This window comes from Drosophila subpulchrella, chromosome 2R (genome assembly GCF_014743375.2).
Source record: "Drosophila subpulchrella strain 33 F10 #4 breed RU33 chromosome 2R, RU_Dsub_v1.1 Primary Assembly, whole genome shotgun sequence".
NCBI classification, from domain to species: domain Eukaryota; kingdom Metazoa; phylum Arthropoda; class Insecta; order Diptera; family Drosophilidae; genus Drosophila; species Drosophila subpulchrella.
Window position 1 is genome coordinate 4,743,463 of NC_050611.1, and position 13,843 is coordinate 4,757,305.

At 35.1% G+C, this 13,843-nt stretch overlaps 2 protein-coding genes and 1 long non-coding RNA gene across 3 annotated transcripts; all 3 read right to left on the reverse strand.

Moving 5' to 3' along the window:
* Positions 1 to 1,406: 1,406 nt before the first annotated feature.
* LOC119550663 (protein late bloomer) lies at positions 1,407 to 6,092 on the reverse strand. The gene is made up of 5 exons (XM_037859509.1): positions 5,930 to 6,092; positions 2,277 to 2,435; positions 2,037 to 2,198; positions 1,650 to 1,844; positions 1,407 to 1,587 (listed from the first exon to the last, which is right to left on the reverse strand). Exons 1-5 carry the CDS (start codon positions 5,987 to 5,989, stop codon positions 1,516 to 1,518), a joined length of 648 nt encoding a protein of 215 aa, XP_037715437.1. The 5' UTR covers positions 5,990 to 6,092; the 3' UTR covers positions 1,407 to 1,515.
* Positions 6,093 to 6,760: 668 nt separating this feature from the next.
* LOC119551007 (23 kDa integral membrane protein-like) lies at positions 6,761 to 13,575 on the reverse strand. The gene is made up of 6 exons (XM_037860061.1): positions 13,420 to 13,575; positions 8,892 to 9,050; positions 8,652 to 8,813; positions 8,254 to 8,445; positions 8,090 to 8,190; positions 6,761 to 6,940 (listed from the first exon to the last, which is right to left on the reverse strand). Exons 1-5 carry the CDS (start codon positions 13,474 to 13,476, stop codon positions 8,119 to 8,121), a joined length of 642 nt encoding a protein of 213 aa, XP_037715989.1. The 5' UTR covers positions 13,477 to 13,575; the 3' UTR covers positions 6,761 to 6,940; positions 8,090 to 8,118.
* Positions 11,367 to 11,738, reverse strand: LOC119551008. The gene is made up of 2 exons (XR_005219519.1): positions 11,684 to 11,738; positions 11,367 to 11,565 (listed from the first exon to the last, which is right to left on the reverse strand). It is a non-coding gene; the product is annotated as an uncharacterized LOC119551008 (long non-coding RNA).
* Positions 13,576 to 13,843: the final 268 nt, after the last annotated feature.

A 13,843-nucleotide genomic window follows, 5' to 3' on the forward strand; every position in this document is an offset into this window, starting at 1 on the left:
CAAATATATTTTTCAAAAGATATTAAAATAGCTCTTTTTTCAATTAGGGTTCCTTTACTCATCAAAAAAAAGTAGAGTAGGAGTGAACTTCCATTTTCTTAAAATATTTTAAATTTGTTATCATAAGTTAATTAAAAAAAGTCTGTAAATATTGATTTGTACTCAAATGTGTAAGTTATGCCACAAAAAGTGGTCGTTTGCCCCACTATACACAGTTGCCGTCTAGCAGTGTTTGTTAAAACAAACAAAAACAGCAAAGGCACACAAACAGCATACAGTAAAACCAGAGTAACTTAATCACAATCTCGAAATTGCACCAGTATTTTGATAATTATAAATATACATATATAATATTTAAATATTTGAATACATTTGTGGTTTGCAAGCAATCACAGAAGCTTATCAGCTTCAAAAAGCCTTTATACTGACAGATAAATAAAATTTTAATTTTAAAACTAGTTCGACATGTTTCTACATTTAAAACTTATTTTGTAAAAGTTATTCACCATGACTTAAAAAATCCCCTTGAATGTACGATTTTTCTAAACTTTTAAGATGAAACAATTACAATTAAGCAAAGAATTTAAAATAACCTTTTTTCAAATGAATGTTTATAATCTATGTACTGTCACTTTGATAAGTATTTCTTCCCAATACAAATTAACTTAATTCCTAAGATATTCGATAAAACACATTTTCAAATACAAAAAACTCAACTTAGGGAAGTTCGTCTATACTCGGAGTAGGCAAACGCTTTGAGCAAAGTCAAAAGGCAAAGGCAAAAAAGAAAATTGAAGGTGGGGAACGAACTCTAGTGCTGTTGCTGCCATTCGGAAGCCAAACAAACAGAAAGTGAGGCGGGGAACGCTCGAAGCGTGGAGCTGGTTATGCTTGACAGAACTGTAATGATATTGAAGTTGGGGGTAAGCTCTATATAGCTCCATTTGCCAGATGTTTAGCTGGGGACTGTGTGCTGTCGGCAGGGGACTCGGTCTCATCGGTAGCCCTCTCCCCCAGCAATTTACCAGCGATCGGATTTTGTGAGATTGATTCAGCTCGATTGCGTCAGACGACTGACAGTCAATGACGCCACCGCTGCCGAATCAAGAGATTAGCTCAGTCCTCAGAGCCGTAATGGGAACCTCACATTTTTGCTTAAAGATTAGTTGAATAATCGAAAACCTGAGCTTTGTTATTCTCGAGTTCTCAAAAAAAATGTTTTTCGTTTGTACAATATTTGTACAGATAATAGAACAGGATGAGTCGTTTCCGATCCTAAAAAGTATAGAAATTGTGAATTAAACACAGCAGTCGAATATAAGCATCGAAATGCTCCCTCTATTCCCAGAATTCCATAATGAAATATGTTTGCTTCCGAAATATCTGCAGAAACAAATCTGCAAATATAGGTATATATGTATGATGTTATTATTACTTCTCTGAAGTTCGTATAAAATTACAAAGGATACAATGGATTCCAAATGCCTTATTTTCGACCTAATCCGAAATCAGTCTTTAGTAGCTGTAGCGAATGCGCTGTTTGCGGAATCGTCCGACCAAATAAAAGGCACCAAACACCATGAGAACCTGTGAAAAAACAAACTGATCATATCCCTCCAAGTATAAGACCACTTTTACATTGAACCTACAGTAATGACCACTGCCATCCAGTTGGAGTCGTTTGAATAGCTGAAAAGATCCACAAAGTCCTGACTGGTTTTCAGGGCGCATCCATCTTGATAGGGGATCTCCTGGGTATTCCCCTGGGGATAACAGCTTGAAGGCAAGGTTTCCCGGCCGATGACCACGTAGTCATCGGGGCTATCACGTCCACAACACTCATACTAAACAGATGAGGATTATTTGAGGTAAAAAATTTGTTGAGAAAAATTGTGGAATGTGAGTTATTTGATTTTCCAAAAAGAAACTGATAATTTTGTATTGCAAAAAATAGTCTTTAACGATTATTGTAATTTTTCCCATTATGGTTGACTTTTGTAAGCCTTAAATCAATTATGCTTCACTATAATACTAACCAATGTCTGGTAAATGTCCATTGCACCGGGTTCCACCAGCTCCTCGTTCCATTTTACCTGAACCTCCTCTTTGGCGAACTTCTCAATGTATTCCTTACTAAATTTAAAGCAGAAAATGCCCAGCAAGCTAATTATCAGTTGGCCCAACAGTAAGAATCCGTACTGTGTTGATATTGGACACATAAAGAGTAATATCAGTAAGTTAATAACGGAGAAGATTGGAAAGAGACTTCAACTCACCGTTGCGGTCATGCACACGTTCTCCTGGCAGATTCCACAGCATCCCAGAATTGCCGAGACGAAGATAACGCCGCCCAGTCCATATAGGAATACGATGTAAGCAAGAGGGGCTTTCGAGAGGGCAAGCGTAGCAATGGCTATCAGCAATAGACCCGAAAGCTAAAGAAGGATCATAAGGTTCATCAGCGACCATTTAGATTATCTTTCGGCAACGATGTCGCTAAATAATGTCATTGACTCTGGTCAAGTTTTAAATTATTTCAGTAAATAACCAAAATATCAGAAAATTTTAAAAAATGTAAGATGATAAATAGGTACGTATATGGGCCGTTCTTTCACAAACCAAACGGATTTGGCAAAAAAAAAAATTTCACATTTTTGATTTGCCTGAAATTTTTTTTGCGTATACTTTTCGCAAAAAATAAGCAAACACGTGTATCAGGACTTGGCCGAAAAAAAATTATTTTTTTAGTTAGAACTTTTTAAAGTTTCTAAAAAAAAGCTAGTTTTCAAAAAGTACCCTTTGTTTGCAAGTCTATATCTCCATCTGTAGTTATCCGATTGATTTCGTGTCTTTTGCATAAAATCCTCTGAAACCTCTACTTCTTAAATAAATTTTTTTAAACACACTAAATATTTAATTTCTTAAAAATAAAGACAAATTTTAATTTTTAAAAATTTGTTCTTAATATTTTTACTACATTTATTATGTAATTACTTTATTTGGGTTTTTGGTATAAGCAGTGAAAGGATAAAGTGCCTTTAACAATCCCCGTTCTTTGGAATCTTTTTATACCCTTGCAGAGGGTATATTGATTTCAGTCAGAAGTTTGCAACGCAGTGAAGGAGACGTTTCCGACCCCATAAAGTATTTATATTCTTGATCGCATGACTAGACGAGTCGATCTAGCCATGTCCGTCTGTCCGTCTGTCCGTCCGTTTCTACGCAAACTAGTCTCTCAGTTTTGAAGCTATCGGAACCAGCCGGATCGGACAAGTATATCTTATAGCTCCCATAGGAATAATCGGAAAAAAATATTTTTAAAATTATATCTTTAGTTTTTTTTAACATATAACCTCCTAAGCTTGGAAATAACATTTTTTAATTAGTTTTGAATATCGGATTAAATTTTATCGAAATCGGACGACTTTATCATATAGCTGCCATAGGAACGATCGGAAAATTGGTGGAAAAATAATATGAAACAAATTATAGCTTCGGTGTTTTTTAACATATAACCTCCTTAGCTTGGAAATAACATTTTTTAATTAGTTTTGAATTTCGAATTAAATTTTATCAAAATCGGACGACTATATCATGTAGCTGCCATAGGAACGATCGGAAAATTGGTAGGAAAATAATATGAAACAAATTATAGCTTCGGTGTTTTTTGACATATTATCTTATATTATTGGGAATATCATTTTTTGTATTTTTAAATTTAATAATTATAGCTGCAAGGGTATACAAACTTCGGCTTGCCAAAGTTAACTTCCTTTCTTGTTTAATTATAAATGTAGTAAATATATTAAGAAAAAACATATAAAAACGAATAAAATAAACTTAAATTAAAAATTTAGAATTGGTAAAATAAATACTTATTTGATCTTAATTAAATATAATTCCTTTTTATACCCGTTACTCGTAGAGTAAAAGGGTATACTAGATTCGTCGGAAAGTATGTAACAGGCAGAAGGAAGCGTTTCCGACCCCATAAAGTACATATATTATTGATCAGGATCACTAGCCGAGTCGATCTAGCCATGTCCGTCTGTCCGTCTGTCCGTCTGTCCGTCTGTCCGTCTGTCCGTATGAACGCTGAGATCTTGGAAACTATAAGAGTTACAATACTGGGATTAGGCATGCAGATTCCTGAGATTCCTGCGCAGCGTAAGTTTGTTTCAAAAGAGTGCCACGCCCACTCTAACGCCCACAAACCGCCCAAAACTGTGGCTCCTACAGTTTTGATGCTAGAACAAAAATTTTAACTGAAATGTATTGTTCTCATCAATACCTACCGACTGACCTAAAAAAAGTTTGCCACGCCCACTTTAACGCCCACAAACCGCCCACAAACTTCAAAAAATCGTAAATATGAACGCGGATATCTCGGAAAATATCAAAGATAGAGAAACGAGATTTCAGATTTAGATTCCGTAGGCTTGAGCGCAGCGCAAGTTTATTACGCGAATATGCCACGCCCACTCCAACGCCCACAAACCGCCCAAGTCTGTGGCGCCCACAATTTTCATGGTAGATAAAAAATTTAAACTGAAATGTATTGGTCTCGTCAATACCTATCGATTGATTTAAAAAAAACTTTGCCACGCCCACTCTAACGCCCACAACGCTTAAATCTGTCTACCGCCGGTAGGTGGCGCATTTGCTGCTTGCATATCTCCATTTTCCTTTGGTCCCTTTAGCTGAGTAACGGGTATCTGATAGTCGAGGTACTCGACTATAGCGTTCTTCCTTGTTTATTTTGAAATTATCAACAGATTGTTCAAAAACTCAGAAATACAAACGCCATAAGGTTCTAGTGAGAGCGAGCGAGATGGCTGTTGAAAATATCAGAGGGCTTATTACATTAAATTCGATATCTTGAAAACAAAAAATGGCTCCAACCTATAAAAAAAACCAATTGTAGGTGACAAATGGGTGCATATTTTAATATAAAAAAAAATTTTTTTTTTGTGGGGGCAAAAGTTAAAAAAATTTTTAAAATTAAAATTTGTTTTTATTTTTAAGAAATTAAATATTTAGTGTGTTTAAAAAAATGTATTTAAAAAGTAGAGGTTTCAGAGGATTTTACGCAAAAGACACGAAATCAATCGGATAACTACAGATGGAAATATAGACTTGCAAACAGAGGGTACTTTTTGAAAACTAGCTTTTTTTTAAAAACTTTAAAAAGTTCTAACTAAAAAAATATTTTTTTTTCGGCCAAATCCTGATACACGTGCTTACTTATTTACCAAATAGTATATGTAAAAAAAGTTTCAGGCAAATCAAAAATGTCTACTTAAAAAAGGTGTTCGGTTTGTAAAAGAACGGCCCATATAGATAAAAGTTCACCCTTAGCATAGGCAATATAATTTTTAGCATCGGGGTGTGGTGTTGCATTCTACACCAAATATCATTGCTTACGAACCTTACTTTATTAAAAAGCTAAGTCAAGTCCTAAAACAATGAAAAATTATAATATAATCTTTAAACAAGCTTTGGATAATGAGATCTCATTGAACATTCGGTTGTATTGTAATGTAAATGTGATAAAATTTTGCAAGCATATGGCAGAGTCGTAAAGCATTTTTAGACCAAACAAATTGAAATAAAGGATGAAACATATTGGGGGCTAGTCATTGAAGAGCACCAAATGTTTTCCCATGGCTCACAAACAAAAAATATATATTTTGAAATTTTTTATCTAAACAACTTTTCAGTTTCGTGAAACCGGAATGTGAGCTCCCTTGTCAAACCTGCGAATATGTATAAATTAACATTTTTTTGGAAATTTATAAAGAATAAACGTTCATGATTGCTAATAAAAGCTTGTATGTCAAAAAAATGTACAAAAATAAACTTTTTACTTACGTATACTATAAAATCATGTCAAGTATATCAATCTATTAAAATATATGCAAGAACTTACCGCATTCAGAGTATTGAGGGTGTTGAGAAAACACTTAACGCAACCAGTAGTGCAACCCATGTTTAGCCAGCGGATAAGCTTTTCTTGGGTTTGGAAAATAACTTAACTGAACAACTAAAAATCCCAAAGATTAGAATCTGTTGGAAGAACGAAGCAGCCTGAATGGACTTCACAAAGGCAATGAATGCTCAATTCAAATAATCGCCGGCAGCGCACGATTGGCGCTCTTCATTATACCTCCTTCTCGTAAATTAAAAGGGTATATTGTATTCATGGGAATGTAGGATACCAGTAAAGGAAAGCTCTTCCCCATAAAGTATATATATTCTTGATCGGAATTACTAGCTGATTCGATCTAGCCAAGTCGTCTATTAATCCGTCCGTTCGTATGAAACTTCCATTATAACGCCCAAAATTTCCAGAATTTGGTTGTGGGAGAGAATAAAAAAAAATTGGTTGAGTAGAAAAATATGTTGAATAAATGACATATTACATATACTTTTTTAACCGCATGGGGGGTCTATGCCCCATATCCTCCCTTGGATCCGCGCGTGTTAACTGTTGAACTGATATGAATTTATTTTGTCAAAACTTCAAGTTAATTAAACTTTAATCAGTGAAATCAGTGTCAGTTGTAGCGCCCTTTGAAGGCATATTTATTTTTGAATTGTTTAACAGATTAACGGGTGTCTGGTAGTCGAGACTGTTGACTACATCATTCTCTTTAGATTTAAAATCTTCTCTCTTCGCCAATGCTGCCAAAAACAATAAAGATAAATACAAAAGCAGGGAACTCGTTTAGACAACGGAATTTATTTATTATTTCCTTTATTTATTATTTCCATTATTTCCAAATGGCAAAACGGTTAAGTTGGTTAAATTTGATTATCAATAAATTTGCTGGGATGTCCTCGGCCATCCGTCGTTGATGGGGGTTTCCTCGTCCTGTATCTTGGTTTTGCCAGGCTTGCGAGCCTTGCCCAAATAGTAAGCAGTGAACAAGCCCAAAAACTGCAATTTAAATCAATATAACTTCATTACTTATTCGATGTGGAATTTAAATAAGGATACCCTACATCCCTACGTCTGAAATTAGCTTAACTTAAAAAAAACGCAAACGTAACTTAACGTAAAAAAAAAATTATCCTCTTAAGAATTTACGTGCAAAAAGAACTTGGCGGTTTTGCTATCAATTCCTATAAAAATCAAGTAACATTTTTTTTCATTTAATAAAAAATGTTATTTTTTTGTATACCGAAAAAGCATAACCAAATAATCATGTTATACGTGGAGTGCGGTATATAAAGAGTCTCCTTATTAACAACTTACATAGCCGACATCGGAGGTATTCTATATGAGAAATTGTATTATATATGTTAAATATGAAATCAAAACATCGTGTAAGTACAAATTAAAAAATAAATGCATCGAGTATAATTCGGCATGATTTAAAAAAAAAATCGCGGCGGCTGTAAAGAAGATATGGAGGCACACGGTGAGCGGCTTGTGCTTCTTTCAACAGCGAACCATCCCCGGCAGATCCATATTATCTTTCTATCATCCTCCATTATTTTGCATGGGGTACAGCAGGTTGGACAGTCCCGCTTGTCCAAAGCAACCCCGTAGTCTTGAGGGAAGCGGAAATGAGCTTTCCCATCCATCCCGAAAATATCTCCAAACTTTAGAAAGCAGAATTCGCACGTCATGTTAAACAGAATGAATCAATAAACAAAAATTTTTTATACAAATTTCAATATTACATAAAATTTAAAGACAACTCGATTTTATAGCCAGTATGAGAAAAGCACACTTGTTTTTTATAGCAAAACCAGGAACTTTGAAATTTTTTTGCACGTAAATTCTTAAGAAATCGCGGTCCATCGAGGATAATTTTTTCGCGAATTTCGGGTGTGAGTTCCCTAATCTAGAGTATTACCAATTTTTCATTTCAGTTACAGAACTTGGCACTGATTCTTGATTTTAAATCTGACATTCAAAAAAGTATATATAGATGTATTAGGTACTTGTATGACTACGACATGAAATTAACAAAGTAAGACATTTAAACATTCGTACAAACAACAAACTTTGGTTGGTGAAATGAACCGACGTTTTAATGTTGTTGTATGTTGTATGTTTTTTTGTTTGTGCTTTGCTTACTATTTAATTTTTGATTCCGAAATCAGCCTTTAGTAGCTGTAGCGAGTGCGCTGCTTGCGGAATCGTATGACCAAATAAATGGCACCAAGCACCATGGGAACCTGTGGAAAAAAACACACTGATCAGGTTCCTCCAGTATATGACCACTGTTACTTTGAACTTACAATTATAGCCAGTTCATATAAGTAAATGCCCGTTGCAGTGCTGAGATGATTCAGAAAGATCTTACTGGTCGTCAGGGCGCATCCATCTTGATAAGGGATCCCCTGGGTATCCCCCTGGGGATAACAGCTTGAAGGTAAGGTTTTCCGGCCGATGACATAGTCATCGGGGCTATCACGTCCACAACACTCATACTAAATAGATGAGGATTATTTGAGAAAAATTGTGGAATTTGGGTTATTTGATTTTTCGTTTACATAACAAAGAATCCAATAAGAATCTGACAGTTTTGTATTGCAAAAAATAGTCTTTAACGATTATTGTAATTTTTCCCATTATGATTGACTTTTGTAATGTTTGACTGAGCCTTAAATCACGTATGCTTTAGTATAATACTAACCAATGTCTGGTAAGTGTCCATTGCACCAGGTTCCACCATCTCCTCGTTCCATTTATTCGGAACATCCTTTTTGGTGAGCTCTTCAATGTATTCCCAAAGAGATTCTATGTAGAAAATGCTCAGCAAGCTAATTATCAGCTGGCCCAACAGTAAGAATCCGTACTGTGTCGATATTGGACACAAAAAGAGTAAAATCAGTAAGTTAATAACGGGGATGATTGGAAAGAGACTTCAACTCACCGTTGCGGTCATGCACACGTTTTCCCGGCAGATTCCACAGCATCCCAGAATTGCCGAGACGAAGATAACGCCGCCCAGTCCATATAGGAATTCGATGTAAGCAAGAGGGGCTTTCGAGAGGGCAAACGTAGCAATGGCTATCAGCAATAGACCCGAAAGCTAAAGAAGGATCATAAGGTTCATCAGCGACCATTTAGATTATCTTTCGGCAACGATGTCGCTAAATAATGTCATTGACTCTGGTCAAGTTTTAAATTATTTCAGTAAATAACCAAAATATCAGAGACTTTTTAAAAATGTAAAATGATAAATGCTACAGGTTTATAGATAAAAGTTCATTCTTAGCATAGGCAATATCATTTTTAACATCGGGGTGTGGTGTTGTGTTTTACACCAAATATCATTGCTTACGAACAAAGCAAAATGTCAATATAAGCTTTAAACAAGTTTTGGATAATAAGATCTCATTTAACATTCTTTTATATTGTAATGTAAATGTGATAAAATTTTGCAAGCACATCGCATAGTCGTAAAGCATTTTTAGACCAAACAAATTAAAATAAAGGGTGAAACACATGGGGGCTAGTCATGGAAGAGCACCAAATGTTTTCCCATGGCTCACAAACAAAAAATATATATTTTGAACTCTTATATCTAAGCACCTTTTCAGTTTCATGAAACAGGAATGTGAGCTCCCTTGTCAAACCACCCTAATGTTCAGTGAACAATGTTCACAGAGAAAATAAAATACCAAAACTGGTCTTCAATCGGGTATTTTTATACCCTTGCAGAGGGTATATTGATTTCAGTCAGAAGTTTGCAACGCAGTGAAGGAGACGTTTCTGACCCCATAAAGTATATATATGTACTCTTGATCAGCATGACTAGACGAGTCGATCTAGCCATGTCCGTCTGTCCGTCTGTCCGTCCGTTTCTACGCAAACTAGTCTCTCAGTTTCAAAGCTATCGGTCTGAAACTTTCCCAAAAGTCTTATATCTTTTGCAGGTAGTATATAAGTCGGAACCAGCCGTATCGGACAACTATATCTTATAGCTCCCATAGGAATAATCGGAAAAAAAATTTAAGTAAATTATATATTTTATTTTATATATTTTTTAACATATAACCTTCTAAGCTTGGAAATTACATTTTTTATTAGTTTTGAATTTCGAATTAAATTTTATCAAAATCGGACGACTATATCATATAGCTGCCATAGGAACAATCGCAAAATTGGTGGTAGTCGAGTACCTCGTCTATCAGATACCCGTTACTCAGCTAAAGGGACCAAAGGAAAGTGGAGATATGCAAGCAGCAAATGCGCCACCTACCGGCGGTAGACAGATTTAAGCATTGTGGGCGTTAGAGTGGGCGTGGCAAACTTTTTTTTAAATCAATCTATAGGAATTGACGAGACCAATACATTTCAGTTAAAATTTTTTATCTAGCATAAAAATTGTGGGCGCCACAGATTTGGGCGGTTTGTGGGCGTTAGAGTGGGCGTGGCATATTCGCGTAACAAACTTACGCTGCGCTCAAGCCTACGGAATCTAAATCTGAAATCCCGTTTCTCTATCTTTGATATTTTCCGAGATATCCGCGTTCATACTTACGATTTTTTGAAGTTTGTGGGCGGTTTGTGGGCGTTAAAGTGGGCATGGAAAATTTTTTTTTAGGTCAATCGGTAGGTATTGATGAGAACAATACATTTCAGTTAAAATTTTTGTTCTAGCATCAAAACTGTAGGAGCCACAGTTTTGGGCGGTTTGTGGGCGTTAGAGTGGGCGTGGCACTCTTCTGAAACAAACTTGCGCTGCGCAGGAATCTCAGGAATCTGCATGCCTAATCTCAGTATTGTAGCTCTTATAGTTTCCGAGATCTCAGCGTTCATACGGACAGACGGACAGACGGACAGACGGACAGACGGACATGGCTAACTCGACTCGGCTAGTGATCCTGATCAAGAATATATATACTTTATGGGGTCGGAAACGCTTCCTTCTGCCTGTTACATACTTTCCGACGAATCTAATATACCCTTTTACTCTACGAGTAACGGGTATAATTATAGCTTCGCTGTTTTTTGACATATTATCTTATACTTTTGGATATATATTTTTTGCATTTTTTAATTTAATAATTATAGCTGCAAGGGTATACAAAACGCCGAAGTTCACTTCCTTTCTTGTTTCATATCAATTTAGGTTCCTTCGAACATATAAATAGGGTATTTTTATTTTTTATTGATATGCGCACATATCAAATTTTTGACAAACCTATGGTTTTTTTAATACCGGTACGGTGTTTTTCAATATCAAACTGATATGCTTTCATATCAAACTAATATACTTTCATATCAGACTTATATTCTTTCATATTAATTTGTAATTTTTCATAATATAATTGTAATATCAATATTAACCAGTTTTGATTTAACTTTTCTGCTTCTTTTTAAAAATATGTATTACAGCCCCTTTAAATTTGCTTATTTTATTTATTTTTAATATATTCCGGGTCAATTACAAACATATATCGGGACTTAGCAATGTATGGCCGATCACTCTGAACTCTGACCACTCATGTAGATTTGCAACAGCGCCTGGAAGTCCTCGATGGATGTCTCTCAGCGAAGTGGTAGACGCCAAATCGCACAGCTCGGCATCCTGGCAGTGCCTGTGGTAGTGCAGTTTGTGTAGTCCAGCCACCAGAAAGGACGTTGTGGTGTCAAATAAGTAAATAAGCTCTTATTAGACAAACACCAAATAAATACAATTGAATTTGAGATACTAACCATTTGCTAAATAAAATAAACACTGCAAAATGTTCCACTTTTATATAAAAACTTTTTGTTGAATGTCAGAGTGACCGCGGCAATTTAGTCAAAAAATATATTTTATACCTCACTGTGAACGGCAGTTCACGTAGGGACGAAGCGCGCCGGGAGAGTGTACGAAGGCGACTACTATATATACGCGAAGAAATGAAAATCTACTATGATCATCCGATCGTTACGATTGATACATCAATCGAAAGGTATCGCAAAAACTAAAAGGTTTGAAAGAGCGGTGAAATGTGATCTGTTGTGGCCGTTGGGAAAAAATGCACAAGTTCATTAGTCTAGTTGTAATATGAGTCCAATGGCACCTCATTTGTTAAAATCCAATGCTCCGTTTAAAAGTTATACGCAAAACAAGATTTTGGCGCACTCCTCAAAATAAAAATTTTATTGTGCTTGTCAGTTTGCCCCATACCGTTATTTTAGGGTCCTGAAAATTCTAGACGATGTTAAACAGCTTAATATAATAAACTTTTGTCCTACCACTTTTGAAAAAATTCGCTGGTTTGGCGGGAAAACAGCTATAAATAGCTCAGTTTCGTACACCCGTATCTTGTGAACTACTAAAGAGACAGGCTTGGGCTATGTGTCGAAAGAAATGTATTTCGAAATACTTTGTACGACTTACTAATATGATTTGTCTAAATACCACCGTTAAAATATTATGGGCAAAAGTTTTTATTTATTCAAATTTTTTTAGCTTTTTTTTATTTCTCAAAGACGGCTTCCACTATTTAGGGTTTATCCACAAAGTGGCCTTGAGATTCCTCAACTTTAGACACGTTGTTGTAAAAAGTCACATTTTAAAGTTATTGTTCAACAAAAATTGCCACATTTACCAGTTCGAACCATCTAACATTGCCTGAGCATTCAACTTTTTTTGTGCGTATCCAAACTCTATTTTAAGGTCCTGGAAATTTTAATATAAACTTAATATAAGAAACTTTAGTTATACCACTTTTGGAAAAACTCGCTAGTTTGGCGGGAAAACAGCTATAAATAGTTACATTTCGTAATAACTAACGCTACAGGCTTGTGTTATGTGTGGTTAAAAAGGTATTTTGAAATACTTTGTACGCCTCTCTAACACGATTTGTCTAAATACCACCGTTTAAAAATTATTGAATTTATTGCATTGAATTGCAGCGTGCCGAATGTAAAATATTTAGAAAGTGTATTTACTTAGTAGATCGTATTATACATTTTCGTCACAAAAGTTGATATTAGAACTCTTGTTAGTTTAAGGTGCGTTCGTCACTAGATTTATACCTCGATAAGGGGTGTTTTTCTTTGATACTGAGTACCATAAATACACAAAAAATACGAAGGCACAGTCATACCTTTTTTTGAAGACTTTTTGATGTCTCGTTTGATATGCTAAACATCAAATTGATACAAATTCATATCAGTAAAAACGAATTCATAGCAATATGATACAAAATCATATCAACTACAAATCTTGACATGAATCCGTATCATATTGATATGAATTCATATTAATTTGATATGAATAAAGTGATATGTGAAAGTTGAGGAGACAATATTAAACGGGTATTGCTCCGTTTTTTCTCTGTGTATAAATTTAAATTTCTTTGAATATATATAAAAACAAAAATATATTTTTTACTTATACGTATACTATAAAATCATGTCACGTATATTAATCTATTAAAAAATATGCAAGAACTTACCGCGTTCAAAGTATTGAGGGTGATGAGAAAACACTTAACGCAACCAGTGCAACCCATGTTTAGCCAGCGGATAAGCTTTTCTTAGGTTCGGAAAATAACTTAACTGAACAACTAAAAATCACAAAGATTAGAATCTGTTGGAAGAACGAAGCAGCCTGAACGGACTTCAGAAGGGAAATGAATGTTCAATTCAAATGATCGCCGGCAGCGCACGATTGGCGCTCTTCATTATACCTCCTTCTAGTAAATTAAAAGGGTGTATTGTATTCATGGGAAAGTTGGATACCAGTAAAAGAAACCGTTCCTTAGAAAAATAATGTTGAATAAACTACATATTACATATACTTTTTTACCCGAGTGGGTAAAATATCCCCGCTCTATTCGCCCATGTCTAGAACTTATATGCATTTATTTTGTCAAAACT

Coding starts and splice junctions, on each gene's coding strand:
- LOC119550663 (XM_037859509.1), bottom strand. CDS start 5,989: ATGGGTTGCACTACTGGTTGCGTTAAGTGTTTTCTCAACACCCTCAAT. Junction 2,436..5,929: donor CCCTCAATACTCTGAATGCG/GTAAGTTCTTGC, acceptor ATCCTTCTTTAG/CTTTCGGGTCTATTGCTGAT. Junction 1,845..2,036: donor TGGACATTTACCAGACATTG/GTTAGTATTATA, acceptor TCATCTGTTTAG/TATGAGTGTTGTGGACGTGA.
- LOC119551007 (XM_037860061.1), bottom strand. CDS start 13,476: ATGGGTTGCACTGGTTGCGTTAAGTGTTTTCTCATCACCCTCAATACT. Junction 8,814..8,891: donor ACGTGTGCATGACCGCAACG/GTGAGTTGAAGT, acceptor ATATCGACACAG/TACGGATTCTTACTGTTGGG. Junction 8,446..8,651: donor TGGACACTTACCAGACATTG/GTTAGTATTATA, acceptor TCATCTATTTAG/TATGAGTGTTGTGGACGTGA.